We start from the raw sequence: 17,352 nt of genomic DNA on the forward strand, positions 1-17,352 counted from the left end.
TTTCCGGCAGTAATGATACTAAATGTTCTAGTTCTGCTAATAGTTCATGTAGGAGGTGATAGAGATCCATATACATTTAATATAAACTCTAGTTGCCTTTAAAAAATACCTAGATAATTAGATTGCAAAGTTGCTATGTTAAAGGAGTATTCCTACTAAAGTGAGGCACTCAGCTGCTGTGAATGGAAGTCAACTGTTTAATCTTCATGCTGCCCTCTTGTAGGAAAGCTGCTGCCATCCAAATGTTTCTCATTTTCTAAATGCTCAGCTTGAGAGGTGCATTGAATGCTGCCAATTATAGGTGACACTACTGCTCTGAGGCATATGAAGTGCCACAAAAAAAGCACCATAAAGAAAATCAGGCCATCCAAGTTACCTCTCCAGCAGGCTTTCTGCATGAGAGGTTCTGGCTGACCTGGATGCTGCAGCTATAAATGAAGGCAGCTCTCCCTCTGCTCCCACAGAAGTGAGAAAAACTTGTGCTCTGACCACGGTCCAGGTGCCTTTCCTCCCTTCCTGTCTGTGTCTGTTCCTGGCCATGCTGGTGGCCCTGAGAGCTCTGCAAAACAGCCCCCGGTACCCAGTGAGGGCTCAGAGACAGTGCAAGGGGCTGGCTTTTGCTTTCCTCATGGAACTGTGGGGAGAGAAACAATTAAATGCTTGTGGAGCATTCCCAGGTGACAGGGATGAGGTGTCCAGGAGAATAATATGTGTGTGTTCTTAAAATCAATAAGGATAGAGAAGTGACACTGAGCAAGCAGGGTGCTGAATGAATGCTTTTGGTTTTGTCGTTCCTTCAGTGGTGGAAGAGGACATGGGAGTCTCCTGTGAGCAACAGCAATGCCATGGGATTGAATAAAATAACCTTTATTCAATTAAGAAGTTTATAAATTGAAGATTTCCAACCATATAAATGTGTATTTGTTCAATGCTGCTCAGTTCTGCTGTTCTCCTCATCCCTTCCCAGCCATCCAGTTTGAAGGGGTGGTTGTGCAGCTGAGTTCCTTGTTCCTTGTGCCTTCCTGCTGATGTGCTCCTGGGCTGATGCTGTGGATGCTGCCTGGCAGACACTGGACACTGCTGCAGGAAAACTCTTGGGCTGCCTTTGAAGAAGGCAAACTCATCAATCCTTAACCAGTAAGTGAGAACATCTGGGGATAATATTTTTTATTACTTCTTAGAAGTTCAGTTTAGAGAAAAAAGTGCATTGTCTTTTACCCTCTTTCTCTCACAAGAGTTGGCAGGGCTTAGTTTGAGTTACATAAATGTTTGCAATGATGTCCTTAGTCTAGAGTTCAATGAAAAGATTTGGAGATGAGTCAGTGATTTTTAACATGGCAGCTTAAAGTCAAGTTGAAAATACAAGGGTAGTGAGTTCCTTACTCTTCTTGCTCCTTCAAACATAGGGATATTTCCCTGCTGCCAAAGGGTGGATCTGTTCTGCTCTCCAACAATAAAAAGCAGATGATTTTCCTTCTTAAAATACCCAAAGGGGATTGCTAACACAGATCCTCTTCTCTGTGTGCCCATCCTCATGTGCAGAGCCAAATCCCATCCCTTCTAGCAGCAAGGAAAAGCAAATCCCTGGCATTGAGGGCACCCAGATTAACCCACTGCAGGATTAGGATGCTTGAGCTGTTGTTAGAAGATTAGTATATTTGGTTGTCAACACTTGCTGAACTTGGCCTGAAAATGATTTCCAAAGAGGTCACTGACTCATGGGTGCCAGTTTGCCCAGCACATTGGGAAAGCCCTGGAGTTAGAGCAAGTGGCTGCAAGGATTAAACTGGAGTACTGAGTGTGCAGAATAACTGTAGGATTTAAACCTGTCATTGCTGGTGGTGGGGACAGAAGGCTCTGGCAGGCTGATCATAATATCTGAGCTCCTGCCTTGCTGGGGAGGTGTTTCTGGGGCTTTGCTTTCTGGAGTTTCCTGCTGATGGCAGTGTGTGCCGTTAGGTGGGTGAGCTGCCCGCAGATGAACTTTTCTCAGCTCCTGCACAGTGCAAAATGAGTTTATTTTGAGGACAGGGCCTCCACAGGGGCATCTCTAGGTAGAAAGCAATTGGCTTCCACTTTCTGTTCTGGGACTCAAACTGTCTGTGCTCATAATGTTTCATTTCAGCTACTAGCAGGAGGATTCATGTTGAGGGTTTTTAAAAAAATATAGGATCTTCCTCTTGTCAGCAGGGCACTAATACCAGCACAAAGTCTGCTCATGCCAGCTCATCACCTTGTAAATGCTTACATGGCTTACAGAGCGTTGGGGAGTGACAGTGGAGCTCTGGTCCCAGTGCGAGCAGTCCTGCTCTGCTGGGTGTGCTGGTGGCTGAGCTGCTGCTGGAGCACCTCTTGGGGCTGCAGGGAGTGTGCATGGGAGGGGTGGGCATGGTAGATCTCTCCTTCTTGAAAAGCAGCTTCTTTTCATATGTATTTTCTTTTTCTCTGAAAACAAATGAGGACTGTAAAGAGTCTAAAGGCAGACCCTTTAAAGGTTTTTGGTTATACAGGAAGAGCCTGGATTTTCCTCTGTTTATCAGTGGAAAACTGCCCTGATGGTAAAATAACTGTTAGTTGGAAACTGTTTTACTCTATCATGAGCCAGATGAATACAAACTTATATTTGATTCAAAGCAATTTATCTTGAAATGTACCAACCACTGCCTGTGTCATGGAATTGGTTCCAGTGATTTCATTCAGCGGCATTACCTGGATTTCAAGACACATCCTCTTGTAAATATGGATTTTATCATGCTTCTTTTTGTGCATCCAAACATTAGCAGCCATTTCTTGTCTGAAATTGATATAACTGCATTTGCCACTCCTGTGACAATATAATTTTATTTCCTCAACAGGCCAGCAAAGATATTCAAACCCATGTGGAAGAAATAAGCCTGAAAGTTCTCTCAGAGAAGATACACTATAGAAAGGTAGGGCCTTTCCATAAAAACTTCCTTTGAGTTTAACTCTGGTATCTTAAAGCTATAGCTGTCCTGAGCATTCCCACTTTTGGGAATGCTGTGCAGCCTAGTGAAGCAAGAGACATTCAATTTTAATAACTTTCTAAGCACTAAGTACATTGCTCTGTATTTTACAGATGTACCTGAGGGGATTTTTGTAGAGCTGCATGATAAAATAATTTTGAATATTTTATCCAAGGCCTGTGTTGTGATTTATTCTGGAAAAAACCCCAAAACCTTCTGAAACCCAGAATGTGGGCTTTAAGTTTGTGCCTGGATTACAGAGTGTGGCCAGAGGACAAGGCCACCACTGTGGTGGCATTGCTTCCACTGGTCTCACTGCAACAAGAGATGCATTCTGGAATAACCAGCAAGAACATGGGGCAGCAAGGTGTGTGTGGGGGGCACGTGGGTGAATTTTGGTTCTTGCACATGTCCAGTGTTTCCTGCATGGAGAACTTTCCCTAGATTTAGGTCAGCATGGACCTGGCTGACCAGCTGTGCCTAACAGGCACATGTTTGATGAAATGGCCTGTGTTCAGTGAGGAATTTTAGGCCACCCATTTGTTGGATGAAAATGTAATGTCTGACATTGTGCTGAGGTCATTCGGACTATCTGATGATAAAGACATATATATGCCTATACACACTAGATATGCATAGAGGGCCATAAATAAGACATGCTCCAGTGTAGAAAAAGATTTTAATCTGCTGGAGGAAAAGGCCACACAGTGTTTGTAATGGTTCTGCTTGTACTTCAGCCCATGCTTGCTGCAACAAGTGCTTACAACCTTGTGACTTGAAGGCAGTTTCTAGGACATGGGCAGAGTCAGTGTGTACATATCTGAGGGGTTCACAAAGTGAAAAAAGGAGAGAAAAATGCCAATGCCACCATGCTGTGAGCTCAGGCTTCTGTCTTCTTCAAGGAACATGCTATGCATAAGCAGCTCTTGTTTTTGATCCATGTATAGGGCACAACACATTGTCTGGCTAATAAGAAATAATCATACTTAAACCACCGGTTTCCACATCAGAATACCTCCAAAGGGTGGACCTCAGAATGCCTCCAAAGGGTGGACCTCCCACCTACACAGACAAACAGACAGCAACAGTGCTGGCTGGCTGCCCTGCACTTCCCACAGCTGGCAAATCCATGTTCACATGGGCTTTCCACCCCATCTCAATGGCCAAGGAAGCTCCAGCTGGGTTAATTCCCAGTCCCATGATGTTGTTTCCAAAGGGTGAAGATAGTTGCTAGTTAATTCACTGCCTTTATATTTCACATGGGGCAGTTGCCAGCCAGACTGTCTGCTTGGTAAGCACTGTGGCTGCACAAGGTAAATAACATTTTGATGCTGAAGAATATTTTAAATTGGCTATAAAAGTTTAAATTTGAGAGGAAACAAGCAGAAATATAAAATGAAAGGAGTGGATGTGGTGAGATTGTGGTTCTGTAGCAGACAGAGGTGCAGGTGGAGACTGATCAGCTTGCATGGGTTGCACTGCTTCTGTGGGGTGGGCTTGCACTGCAGGGCAGGAGCCTTTTGTATATCAAAGAATGAAAATTTACTCGTGACCCAATCTCCATCTGGGGCTGTAGGAAGATCTGAAGATGCTCATAGGATCCAGACTATGGATCTGTGTTGTTTTTGTTCAGACTGGATCTTGGAGTTCTTTTCCAACCTAAACTTTTCTGTGGTTCTGTGTATTATATCTGTGTGTTCATCTCTGGAAATGTTTAAGGCCACTGGATGGGGCTTTGAGTAACCTGGTCGAGAGGGGAGTGTCCCTGCCCATGGCAGGGGGGTTGTTGGAGCCCCACGATCTCTCAGCTCCCTTCCAATTCAAACCATTTTTATCTCCATCTTGCCCAAACCCCAAATCCAGTCTGTTTCTCCAGCACCCCCTGCCAGCATTTCCTGCTCCGGAGCACTAAGATTTTGAGGTGCAGTATTTCACATTAAGTGCTCGGTTTCCCTCCCCCTGGCAGGGACGAGGAAGGACAAAGCAGGCAGGAGCCCAGAGCATGCACTCATTAGCTACTGTCTGCCAACAAGTTGGGAAAGTGCAATGTTATATGAAATGTCTGGCTGTTATAAAAGGCTTTGGTTAAGTAATCACATTTCTCTTGCATAAGTGCTTGTTTTTGGGAGGCTTTAGCCAATTGGAGGCTGCAGCAGCACACAGACAGAGAGTATGTCTAACTTCTGTGAGTTTTTATTTTTCTTTTAATAATAATAAGTGATTATTAATCTGCTGACAGTTGTATGAAATCTCTTTAGATAGGGTTCGGAGGCGGAGACTCCCCAGCGCCGCTTGTAGCTGAACCACAGCTGTAAAACGCTGCCATAAAGCCTGTGTGGATTCCTGTGAGTAATATTTCTGATTCTTTTAATGGGTGTTTGTGACTGGAGACTGCAGGCAGGAAGTGTTGCAGACATTTATTGCAAGCAGTAAGTTAGAGGGAGGCAGGAGGTGAGAGGCACTAGTGAAACTATTGACCTGTTTAATAAGGCTTTCCTCCTGGACTTCTGTAAGCAAACACGGGTTTCTCTGAAGCTGTGCAATCAAGGTTCTTCAAAATATGCTAATGGAAAAGAAATGTGATGCTGAAGTCAACTGCAGGACAGTGGGAAGTCAAGAGTTTTAGCCGGGCAGGGAGGTCACAGGATGAGCTAACCCTGTGTACTGGAGCAGGAAAATGTCCTGTTCGTATATTCTTTCCTTGATCATGGACAAGTGTACAGGGATATTTTTCTTCTACGTTTTCATGGCTTTCAGAAATCTGCATGTCAGTTATTTCCTGAGCCAGAAATGATATCTCTAATAGTACAATACAATAGTATAACACAATAATACAACGGTGGATTTTTCTTTTCAAAATTTGCTAATCCAGTGTATCTGTTAAAGACAACATGTTGAACATGTTGTTTACAATTTGATTGACATAAATCTACTTGGGATTTCATATCTTGCATTCTTCCACATAGGATTTTAATTTTCATATTTTAAAAGGGTGTTTTTCTGTTAAGATAGAACTGAAAAGGGAAAAAACTTGTATAGATTCACAGAAAACAGAACCTCCCTTCCCACTTCCTTGTGACGTGTCTGGATACAGCCCGTTCTGTGAACAAAGCCTGGAACTATAAAACAATTCACTGAAGTGGGAACTGGAATTTATTGTTCAAGACTGAGTAATGTGAAACAACTCAGTTGTTACTCCTGCCAACCCTGGAAAGCATTGAAGTGCCACTGTACAGAGAAAGCAGCTCAAGTGCTGAGCTGTGAGGAGAAATAAAGCTGTTGCCTATAGTTGGGTGTGTATGTGCTTACTCTTAGAGGTGCCACTAAACTTTTCCAGCATAAAATAAATGCTGGACTAATGGAAATCTCTTGGGAAAGCTCAAGTCACTACTTACTAACTTTGAAAAATTGTAGAATGTGGATTTTATAGTCTATAAAGTGCTTGAGACGTCCTAAAGCAGTTAAAGCTTATTTGCAGCCAGTAGATGAGGAGGTAATAGCACCATGAAAGGAAGTTAATTTGTCAGAGTTAGAGGATTAGAGAGGTAAATGTGAGAAGTTATGTTGAACTAAAAGGCACTTGGCTGCTAAGTGAAGACTTCAACATTTTCATATTTGCTTCCTAGAGTGGGAAAAATTGATGACCCTGTTTATTTCAGTAAAACAGTGATGCCAGATAAGTTAATTTTGTGGGCTAATTTTTTAGGCCTTTGTGAAAACCTTAGGCAAACTCAAGTTATGGCTCTTGCAACGGAGAGTGGCAGAGCAGGTGGCTCTCCCAAAGCTTCCCATTTCCATTCTGCAACCTCACAAGATCTCGTCAAAGTGAGATGCTCCTAGCCCATGCAAAGGCCTTTTTAGTTCTAATGAAAACTCCACAAATAAAAGCTGGCAGTTAAAATTTGTGAATTTACAACGTTATTTCTAAAACAGTCTCTGGGATGTGGAACAAATCCAGGCTTCCTTTAGGATAAGCCAACAATATCTCTAATGTGTTTCAGAGTAAGATGGATGCTCTACACAAGTTGAAGATTTTGGTGATGTTTCTGTCTCTGGCTACTTTCACGGTCATGGTGATAATGAATGCTGGAAATGCCACTGGGACTTTCAAAGGTAATGCAAGCAAATTTTCTTCATTCAGAGGTGGGTTTCATGCTTTATATCATGCAGTGATACAAGGTGACTTAGATGGGATAGGTGTGTTTGCTGCCTCATCAACTCTCCAAATACACTTTGTTCTGTGAAAGCTGGAAGTAGCTGGTGCACCCTCCAGGTTTACAGCCAAACCAGTCCCTTGGAATCCAAATAATGTCCCTGCTGAACCTGGATCTGATGCTGGTTTAAAGGCAGTCTTTGCACACCCTTGTATCCCTGGTGGAAGATGTTCAGGACGCTGCTGTGGGTTTGTAGATGACAGTGGTGCTGCATTTGAGCACTACCTGGCTGAATCTGCCAGGAAATGCCATCATGCCATCCTCTGGATTACACAGACAGCTGCTTTTTCTGGCTCTGTCTAAGAGGGCAGGTGCATGGTGCTCGCAGTAAGGGACAGTGATCCCATAATGGATGTCTAAACCAACTGCAGCACGTGGCTGGTTTGCACCAAGGGCATGCTCTCATCATCCTTGAACCCACTGAGGCAGGGAGGAATATTGAAGGTTAAGGAAAATCAGCAGTCTTTTCCCATCCTCTGAATGCAATAACACTTTTGCCTGCAATAACATTCCACAGGTGTGTTCAGGACAACCCCTGGAAACATCTCTGCCAAGTACAGCACTGATTTCACACCAGCTGGCTGGACTTTCCTCATCTGGAACGTCATCTACGCCTGGCAGCTCGCCTGGCTCCTCTACGCCTTGTCAGGCATCTGTCGAAGGTATTTTCCCTATTTACTCTTTATGGCATAAATGAGCAGGGACAGTGACTCTTCCCTTTTGGAGTAGCTCAGTCTCTTCCCTTCCTTTCAGGGGTTTCTAGCAAGAGCAAACCCACTGCCATCTATCTTGACTTGGCATGTTGAAGCTCTGTGGCTGGAGCATCCCTTATGTCCAGCATCCAAGGCTGGGAAGCAGTTTGCAGGTGTGCATTAACTCCTCTAGAGAGTGGACAGGCATCAAAGTGTGTAAACTCCTCTATGAGGATTCATTTCCAGTGATTCAGGGAATCTGACAGATTTACCCAGTACCTGCTCTTACCCACTGCTAGGGGCTGAGAATCCACAGGGGCAAAATTAATGGATTACAGAGCTAATGCTTTGAGTTTACTTTCTGTTAGAGATCAAACAACCAGCACTGGGGAGTCTCTTGGTTTGTTGAACTGGACTGGAAACTTTTCCTGGGGTAATGAGATCAATAACTGCCTGACAGGGAAAGCCACAGGTATTTCTGCATTGTATCAGAGAAGGACACAGAGGAGAAATAGTCTGATTTAAGCCAAAATGTTTAATTCCAATATAAAGTCCCTCCTAATATAAGGAAAATGAGGCCAGAAAGGTTTGTTTGGTCAATGCAGGCATTGTTTTCCTCTCTCCATACCCACTTTTCCCTGGCAGGAATGAACTTGGATATGTCTTCATAAAGCCAGACTTGCTGCCAACACCTTTTTATGTGGCATGGTGTCTGAATAATTGCCTCAATGTTGGATGGCTCTTTCTGTGGGACCGAGAGTAAGTTGTCTTTTGTTACAAATACTTTATAACACTCTTGATGGGATCACCCCAGTACTGTTTTTTTCCTCTTTGTTTTTTAACTTTGTGTGTGAACACTTGATCATGCCTGCAAAACTCCATGCCAGGCTTTGCCAAAATGTAGCCTTCATAAAAGTTTGGGGGGCTTGCATTATGTTGTCATCTTGCCCATGAAACAGATTGGTCATTGAAGTCTAAGATCTCCTCAAAGCTGCTGTTCTACATTTTTACCTGCACAGGTAAGACAGGAGCCATGTCTCTCTTTATTAACACAGTTAAGCTCCTTGCCTTGGATGGTTTCCATAATGATGGTCACATTAAGGGCTTATGAGAGCACCCTGTCAAGAGGTGAAGAAATCACTTGGAGTCAGAAAAACAACTTCATGATTAACAGAGTAAAAGAGCAACAGCAATACATCAAAATGAAGGCTATGTGTAGTGATTACCTTTATTAAAGGCTGATCGACTTAGAGCCAGTAAAGGCCGAACACTAAAGCTACAAATTAAGGCATTGTGACACCAGTGAGAAAAATGTGATGTCTATTGTGTGTGTTCATGTTCTTTGTCCTAGATACCTCCTTCCAGCCCTGGTGTTCCTGGCAGTCCTCTCTTTTACCACGTGTGCCTCCCTTTATGTTTCCCACCGAGCCTTGAGCATCCATTCCTCGTGGTTTGTGAAGGCTCACAAGGCTGAGCTCTGGCTCATCCGCATTCTGGTATGAGGCTTTTGAGAAGCTGTCCTGTGGGTAAATGGGAAATAAAAACAACATCTGTGCAGTGCTGGAGGTATCAAAAGTGCAAGATCCAGTGGCAGAACATAGCTAAGGAAAAATTTCTGCCCTGCACAGAAAGGTTCTTAGCAAACCTTCTGGAAAGGCATCTACATCTCTTGGCACAAACTGGGAGTGGGCTCTGTTCTTGGCAGTTCCTGAGACACCAGTGTGACACATAGCTGGGCTGGATCTCTGGAGCCCCTCGGGACTCCAAGGCTTCACCTTTTCTCTGTGTTGAGGGACTTTTCTTGCAGCTAGGTCCAGGAGTCTGGCTTAACTGAACCGGGGCCTAGGGGTCACCAAAGACAAACAGAGTGTGTCACTCCTGTCCCTTGCTGTGCTGTGTGGCAGGTGCAGAACGGGCTGGCCCTGTACCTGACATGGACCAGCATTGCCACGCTGCTGAACTTCGCCGTTGTGCTCATCTACAAGTGGAACGTGCCCAATGAGAAAGCCACCACTGCTTCCCTGAGCATCCTGGCTCTCAGCCTGGTGATATGGTAAGCAACCCCACGGGTCCCCACCAAGCCTCAGAAACCCCTTCCACCTCTCACCAGTGGTGACCAGCTGTTCCAATTCACTCATCACTCGTCCCTCTCCCAACACCGAGTGCAAAAGGCCTCTGTTATAATTCATGGCAGATGAACTGGGAGTCTGGGCAGAGCTTTTATCCCTTGATCTCAGCAGTGCCAATAAGTATTGTGGGCCAGGAATGTGTTTTTGTGACTTTCATGAGCCCAGCCTGCCTTAGGTTTACATCTGAAGGTGTGATACAGAAACCATATGAAACTTGGCTTTATTTTTCCCTAAAGTTACCTTAATTAAATAATTTATGAACTTTTTGAATATTAGTAAATGAAAAATTTTGGACTCTTGTCCCAGCCGGCCCACAAAACCCCTCATTCTCTGTCTAATTCTTTTCCTAGGGAATGGAAAACAAAACACAGAGAAAATTCTTATTCTGGTCACTCTTTTTCTTCCCAGGTTTTATCTAGAAAACTACTTTCTTGACAAGTACGTCCGCTACAACCTCACAGTGTACCCAGTGGTGATAGCAGCTCTGACTGGCAGCGCGTGCAGGAGTGGCTCGTTCTCATCCACACTGACCAACGATGTTTTTATAGGTGAATCTTCCCAACTCCTGCAAAAGAGGGCCTGTAAACACTTCACATCTCCCTCTGTATTGAGGGCAGAGGCTTGCCACTTGAAAAGCATTACTTGTTAAAAGCAGAACGAGGGACATATTTGAAGGTATTTGTTTTGCTAAGGAAAGAGCAGAGCAGAAATCACTGCGCATGAGCCTTGGGGCTGAACCCAAAGCTTGTGTTGTCTCAAGTTCACTTCCCAGTGCAATATGTTTGTCCTTCAGTGCTCCATCACCCACTTGTCTGCTCCAGCAGCTCCATCTGACAAAAGGAAAGGAAAGGGAAGGAAAGGAAAGGGAAGGAAAGGAAAAGGAAGGGAAGGGATGAAGGCTATGGACTTCCATTTGCCCTGTATTTTTGGGCATATGGGAGCAGTGCATGAGCTTCTGACCCACAGAGGGCTTCACATGCTCCTCCCCTATGCAGAGCCCAGGCTAGCCTTAACAAGTTTTCCTGGGATTATCTGGTTGCTGCCAGCCACTGTAGCAGAGTTGAGTGTAGTCATCCATAGTAAATGGGCTTAAGCTGTCCAAATTCTGTACAATCACAGTCTGGCAGAAGCTGTACCATTATGAGCAGTTTTGTGCTGGCATGAAAGGCACTGAGCTGTGTGAACTCTGAATCCTGCTGAAATGGTTTGAGATGCCTATTCCCACTGCGGGGTCAGCAGAAGGGAGCATGTTCCCACCCTTCAGCCTTCCCACTGCCACATACCAGTGGCCAAAGCTAAATGCTGGACTGGAACCACCATTGGAGCTGCTCCAGAACAGTTCCCTTGGCTCTAAGTGCAGCTGGAGCCCAGCCATGTCTCAAAGCACCCAGCAGGACTTGGCAAAGCTTATCTGCCACAGCCATGGCAGCACTGGAGGTTGGAGGTCTCCTGATGGTTGTGGCCACCAGGAATGTGGAGGTGTGCATGGTCTCTGGCAGGCAGATCTGCTTCTGCAGTAGGTAGTGCTTACCAGCAAAACTTCATTCTTAGTGGTTCAGCTGGTTTGGCTGGTAGGACGAGAATGTACTTTTCCCAAACTAGACATGTTTCTTTATATAGTTCAACTATTCTTGGAATATTTTGTTAATGTAATGTATTTTAACTCCTGTGTCCAGGAAGCCTCCCCCTTTTTAGACATTCCTTGACCTGGAAGCATTGGGCAAGTTTCACTGCATAGCAGTAAAACTCTGAGAGATACAACTCTGGGGGTAATGGATCCTGTACAGGCAATTGTGGTTTTTATTCTCTTTCCCTGAATACCCCCGTTCTGGGAGCTGAAGTATGACAAGAGGCACTGTCATTTCTTATGCCCTAACATGCCTCTGTGTTTTTTCCCCAGTTGTTCTGCTGGCACTGACATGTTTGATCTTTGCTGTTCGGCTGGGATTAGTCATATGGAGACACTGGAAGAGACCACTGGAAGCATCAGAATCCCGAGGCCCATCAGGCACAGTGGCCTGAGACCTCTGGCACTTCATGGCTGATACTTGAAAGGGAGAAAAAAGAATTGGGCATGTGCTGGTCCTTCCCTCCTGTATCCATTTCCTTGAGCATTTCTCTCCTATTCCCATTCCAAATGCAGATGTCTTGCATCTGCAAATGTGTCCTGCTCCCACATTCCCTTGGATCAGCTACTCACAACCCTGTCTTGAATCCCTTTGATTTTACCCTGGAAAAGTTCAGGAAAAAGTCCTGAGCACCCCTGTGCACCTTTGTAGTGCCTGGGCTATGGCTCTCTTCTCCTGCCAACAGGCACCCAGAAGGCTTGCACACACAGTTGTTCTTGTTTTTCCCTTGATATCTCCCTTTCTTTGAAGTGCAGATCCAAGTGAACTGTCCCTGGGGTTCCAGGGGAGCAGTGGGATGTCTGTCATTCCCTTGCCCATTGGTGCTGAGCATCCTCAAGCCCTGGTGCTGTCTGCAGATCTCCTGCAGGCAGCCACTGCTCCTTTCCTGCTTCTCTTCAGCATGACGGGAGCAGATACTACAATTTGATATCTGCCTTTGCAGTGCCAGCTCTGCTGTTTGATGATCAGGGGGGCAGGGGGAGTGACTGGAGATTTCTGACACAAATATGTTGCCTTTCCCTGAGCTGTGCTCGGCTTGGGCTGGCTGGATGTCTCTCACTGGGGAGGGTTTGTGGCCTCTCTGGAAGGAGGTTAGATGTACAGATGAGCTGGTACCTGATCTGGGGTGAAGCCTGATGCTTCAAAGGAAACCTGTTTTTAAAAAAAAAAAAAAAATTGAACCGGTAGAGCGAGTTCATCCTGGATCAGTGCCTTCTCATGTGGCTTCACCACTTCTGAGTTGGGATTAGGAAGCCTAAAACTGGATTGACTGAATTTTTGGACCACTGCCTTTCCTTCCTGTGCCTAATTGAGAGTTGGTGGTGCCTCACAGGTGTCTGGAAAGTCTTTGCACCAGGAAGGTGCTGTCAGTGCATCCTGCAGTATTATTAACAAAACTAAATTCTAAAATAACATATGCTGTTGTTTACATTTAGCAAAAACCAAAAGCATTGTAATTCAATTCTTCTCCTCATTCTGGTGTGGTTTTTTTTAAATTTTCAAATAAATCAGCTAATTCTACCACTGTGCCACTAACTCTGTAAATCATCTAAAGCAACTGTCCTGGCTCCCACCTCACCCATGCCCAGGGTTCCAGAGTGACTCTGGTCCCTTGCTGGGATCTCACGGATGTAGCTGCTTCCACTCATGCTCAGCCTTGGAGGTGAAGAGTTGGAGGATGTAGATTGCTAGGTATTATTTAAACTCCTTTGACCAGCATGCTGCTCATTAAGTTTCTATTTTATTGGCTCTGCCTCCCAAGAGCCCAGCTAATAAATTCCCAGCAGCCTCTCCATAAGCTGCCTTCTTTAATACAGGGGTATTAAATCCACTGGCATGGGGATTAAGGGGTCCAGGCAAGGTGAGGAGCTGCTGAGAGGCTGTGCAGCAGTCAATGCATGGGAGGGTTTTGTATTCTCCCAGCAAGAGCACTGCAAGCAGCTCCTGGACTGGGGCAGCTGCACTGCTTTTCCACAGGACATTGAAAAATGCCTTCAGGACTTTTCTTGGTGTCTGTACCTCGTTTCTGTGCTGGCCACATGACAAGAAGCCGTATCAAAGAATGCAATTAATTATCTGGGGAGAGTTGACAGGGCTTTTGCAAAGGGAAGTCCTGTCTCACAAACCTGAAGGGCTCCAAAATCACACTGGCCTCTACAGAGGCACAAAAGCTGCCAAGAAAATCAAAGTTTTCCTGCTGGAGATGAAAGCTGGGAAGGAGAGGGGATGTTTCTCCAGGAAGGGAGTTTGCTGGAGCCATGTGTCACGGGCTGGATGAGGTGGTCACTAAAAATGAAGGGATTGCTTCAGGATGGACAGTAATTTAGGATGGTAAAGGAGAAGCTAGACTGGAGAATTGCAAAAAGCTGTTATGGAACTGAGAGGACAGAAGTCATTGCAGGGGTGTCCCAAATGATGCTGTGCTTCACCTTGCAAGTGACACCCTCTTACCTGGCCCCTGCCACTTGGGCACAGGGTTTGGGGTATTGGTGGCCATGCTCACCCAGACATTTCCACATTTCTGGCAGCAGCAGAGGTAAATCATGTATCAGGAATGGCAGGGAAGGAGTCAAACCTACAACCCCCTCCTGCCTCTCTAAAGCTACTGTGCACCCACATCCTGAGGGCTTTGTGCAGCCCTGGTCCTTGCACTCCCAGGAGATTATGATGGGTTTGGGAAGAGCTGTGGCATCGGGGAGTGAGATGCCTCCCTGCCCATCCATGCTCCCTAGAGCTGAGGAGCAGCTCAGGAATGTGAGCCCCTTCCCCAAGGGCACCCTGTGGTGGTGGCACAGGGTGGGTGCTGCTCTTCCCCCTGTTCCCACCACCCCAAAACCAGCTGTGAGGGGAGACTCAAAGGCCCTTTGCTGATGAGGTGCTGCAGCAGCACCCATTTAATCTTTGCAGACCTCCCAGTGAGAAAGCCCCTGATGACTGCCTTGATAATGCTGAGCTACCCCAACCCTCATTTGGCCACCCACAAATAATTTCCTGGTCTCCAAAACCCCCTCCAAGCCCTACTTTCTCATAGCTGGGGCAGACAGAGGTTCCCACAGCTGTCCCAGCACACAAAGCTCCAGCCAGCTTTGGGAAAAATGGCTTTTCTTGCATCTGCAGCAGGAACAGGATCCTAAAAATAAACCGCCTGCCCCTTTCTCTTTCAGTGGGCAAGGGGGAAAGCAGATAAAAAATAAGTGTGACCCTTCCTCTTCCAGACCTGGGGATAGAGATAGCTTCAAGACTATTTTTAAAGGCTTTTTGTTTTTCCTGAAATGCCTTATTTTAACCTGTCTTTCCAAAACCACCAGTACATGATTTTGCCCACAAAAGATTTTTCTTTCGGCAGAGCTGCATTTCAGAAAGCTGGAAGCCTGCCAACCTTTTAGCAAAAAATAATCAGTCCAGCCTTTGTTTCCATGAGGGATTATGGGATTTGGGTGAATTTTAGAGGATTTAAAATTTCTTGGAAAGCTGGTGGCCTTAAGAAGGCAAGGCCTGAAAAATTAGTTTAGTTTGTGAAAAGGTGGTTCTGAAAAGGTTCAAGTGCCTTGTAGCCCAGCCTGGGATGTGACCCAAGTCCCCTACATCCATGGGGCTGGAAGATGGAGGGGGCTGGCAAAGCCAGGCATGGTGAGGTTCCCAGGACACAAAGGTATACTTTGCTTTCTGATATAAAATCTGGGTTTACACTTCCCATCCTCTGCAGAGATTCCCTCTGCGGCTACACAGGGAAATAGGGAAAAGCAGGGGGATCTATAAAACACCACTGGGTGTTTTATACAGTTACACAGGGGTGTAACTTCAGGGCTATGTCTGGGGATGTGTGGGGATGCTCCTTCCCCACTCTGGGGCCAGCTCTTGCTCAGGCAGCCCCCTCTGAGAATGACCCATCAGTTTGTCACAGTTTTTCCATAGGGATGTATTGGCTGGGCTGGATATTTCTGAGGTTGTTAGGCTGTTGTTTTCAGTAAAAGTTTCTGTGAAAATCTGATTCAAAAGAATGTTGTATGGGAGAAATTGTGGGGCAAGGGAAATATGCATTTGTACTGAGAAAGCAAATGTGTTAATTCAAAAGGAATTCTTTAAAAAAAAATTAGTTTATAAGACACTGGGTCAGGTCCCCATTAAAGCGCACACAGCTTCCAGAGAAAACCATGCTTCATTTCTTGCCTTAGGACTCAGCTGGCTCCCCTTCAGCCGTGGTGGGAGCTGAAGGGAGGCTGGGATGGGGGCAGCTTCCCTTTGGCACCTCCCACCAGCAGCAGCTTGCTCCAGGCAGAACTCCCTGGGCCCCACCCTGCCCACAGAACACTGCGCCCCCTCGGGATGCTCCTGGTTACAGAGCTCAGGCAGAGTCCAGGCAGCAGCCTTGCCTGCTGGGCTCCCAAAAAACAGAGCACCCAGGCAGGGGAGACATTGTGTTACAGCCTAATTTGTTCTTGGCTTAACGCTACCCTCAGGACTAATTACTTTATATTAAAACATCTGTGAAATGAAGTAATAAATAAATAAAGCTGAGAGAGAAGAGATGTTACTCCACAATGCAAAGCAGCAGAACAGAAAGCAACATTGCTTTTCATCTGTAATTCAGAGCCACCTTGCAAGCCCATCTCCTGGCTGCATCCAGGGGCAAGGGGCACAGTGGGAGACAGGGACTGCTGCTGAGATGTGGGCACAAGTGGCACCAGCCACAAGGGCCACCACCAGCAGGAAAACATGGAAAGCACTTCCCATGGCATCTTGTTGGAGGAACTCTGGCCTTGGAGAGGGAACACAAAGAAGGGCAGCTCCAAATGTAGCACCCCCAGCACCCTCGCTGGCTGCACCCCCATTCCCTTATCTGTGATGCAGAGATGAACAGGACAAACCTCCCTGTGGAGGACTGTGAAGAACTCCAGATAAAAGCGTGGAATACATAAGAAAATGATTAAAGACAGCAGCAGCCTTTGCTATGCACACAGTCTAAACATGCTGGGCCATCCCGGGCTCTTTGAAAACTGTTAGATGTTCTCCAGCTAAATATTTATTTTATCTGCTGGGACAGCCCCGTGTCGGCAGATCAGCTCACTCCCTCTGTCAAAGGCATCTCAGCAAAGGCTTTTGGGCTGGGGCAGGACTCAAGCACAGGCTGAACTTGTGGGAAAAAACGCTGGAGCAGCCCCGGAGCCTGACCCTGCTCCCAGCAGAGCTGGGGCACTGCTCAGAACATGCATTGGCTGAGTGATAGCACCACGGGCCTTCCCTGCTGGAAAATTTGACTCCAAGCCCTTGAATAGCCACACAAGGATGCTGTGTTTTCTCCCTTCTCTTTGGGAAGCAAGGGTCTTGAAGGCCTTTGGCCAAGAAGCTGGTAAAATGTGATGTTTAATCAATGAAGAACAGATTGATTGTTGTCTGCTCAGGGTGGGGCTGATTAGGGAATGCTGGAAGTGACAGTGACATTAGCTGGTAACTTGGGTGGCCTCAACATTGATCTAGTTAAAACATGAGCTTAAAAAAATGGGCATTACTGAAAAGTATTTAGCTTGAGTAAGTGGTCCATGACATATCTTTATCCAAGAGAGGAAAAAAACAAATTGTGTTTGGGCTTGTGGTTGCTGCTGCTTACCCTGGTGGCAATGCATATTTTGCCACCTATTTTGCGGAACAGAATAGAGGAATATTTTGCTTTGAAATGGTCTCAGGGCTGAGAGAGGAACACAGGA

At 45.8% G+C, this 17,352-nt stretch overlaps 1 protein-coding gene across 4 annotated transcripts; it reads left to right on the forward strand.

Annotated features, from left to right (window-relative positions):
- Positions 1-972: 972 nt before the first annotated feature.
- LOC135445010 (uncharacterized) lies at positions 973-13,213 on the forward strand. 4 transcript variants are annotated; one of them, XM_064707046.1, is made up of 10 exons: positions 973-1,137; positions 2,856-2,930; positions 5,243-5,329; positions 6,986-7,097; positions 7,716-7,860; positions 8,536-8,649; positions 9,242-9,386; positions 9,795-9,943; positions 10,428-10,567; positions 11,920-13,213. In XM_064707046.1, exons 4-10 carry the CDS (start codon positions 6,992-6,994, stop codon positions 12,039-12,041), a joined length of 921 nt encoding a protein of 306 aa, XP_064563116.1. In that variant the 5' UTR covers positions 973-1,137; positions 2,856-2,930; positions 5,243-5,329; positions 6,986-6,991; the 3' UTR covers positions 12,042-13,213. The 4 variants fall into 4 exon arrangements, with proteins under 4 accessions (XP_064563116.1, XP_064563115.1, XP_064563117.1 ...); XM_064707045.1 differs by lacking the exon at positions 973-1,137 and having other exon boundaries at positions 2,906-2,930; positions 5,224-5,329; XM_064707047.1 differs by lacking the exons at positions 973-1,137; positions 2,856-2,930 and adding an exon at positions 5,028-5,154.
- Positions 13,214-17,352: the final 4,139 nt, after the last annotated feature.

This window comes from Zonotrichia leucophrys, chromosome 3 (assembly GCF_028769735.1).
Source record: "Zonotrichia leucophrys gambelii isolate GWCS_2022_RI chromosome 3, RI_Zleu_2.0, whole genome shotgun sequence".
In the NCBI taxonomy this organism is placed as follows: domain Eukaryota; kingdom Metazoa; phylum Chordata; class Aves; order Passeriformes; family Passerellidae; genus Zonotrichia; species Zonotrichia leucophrys.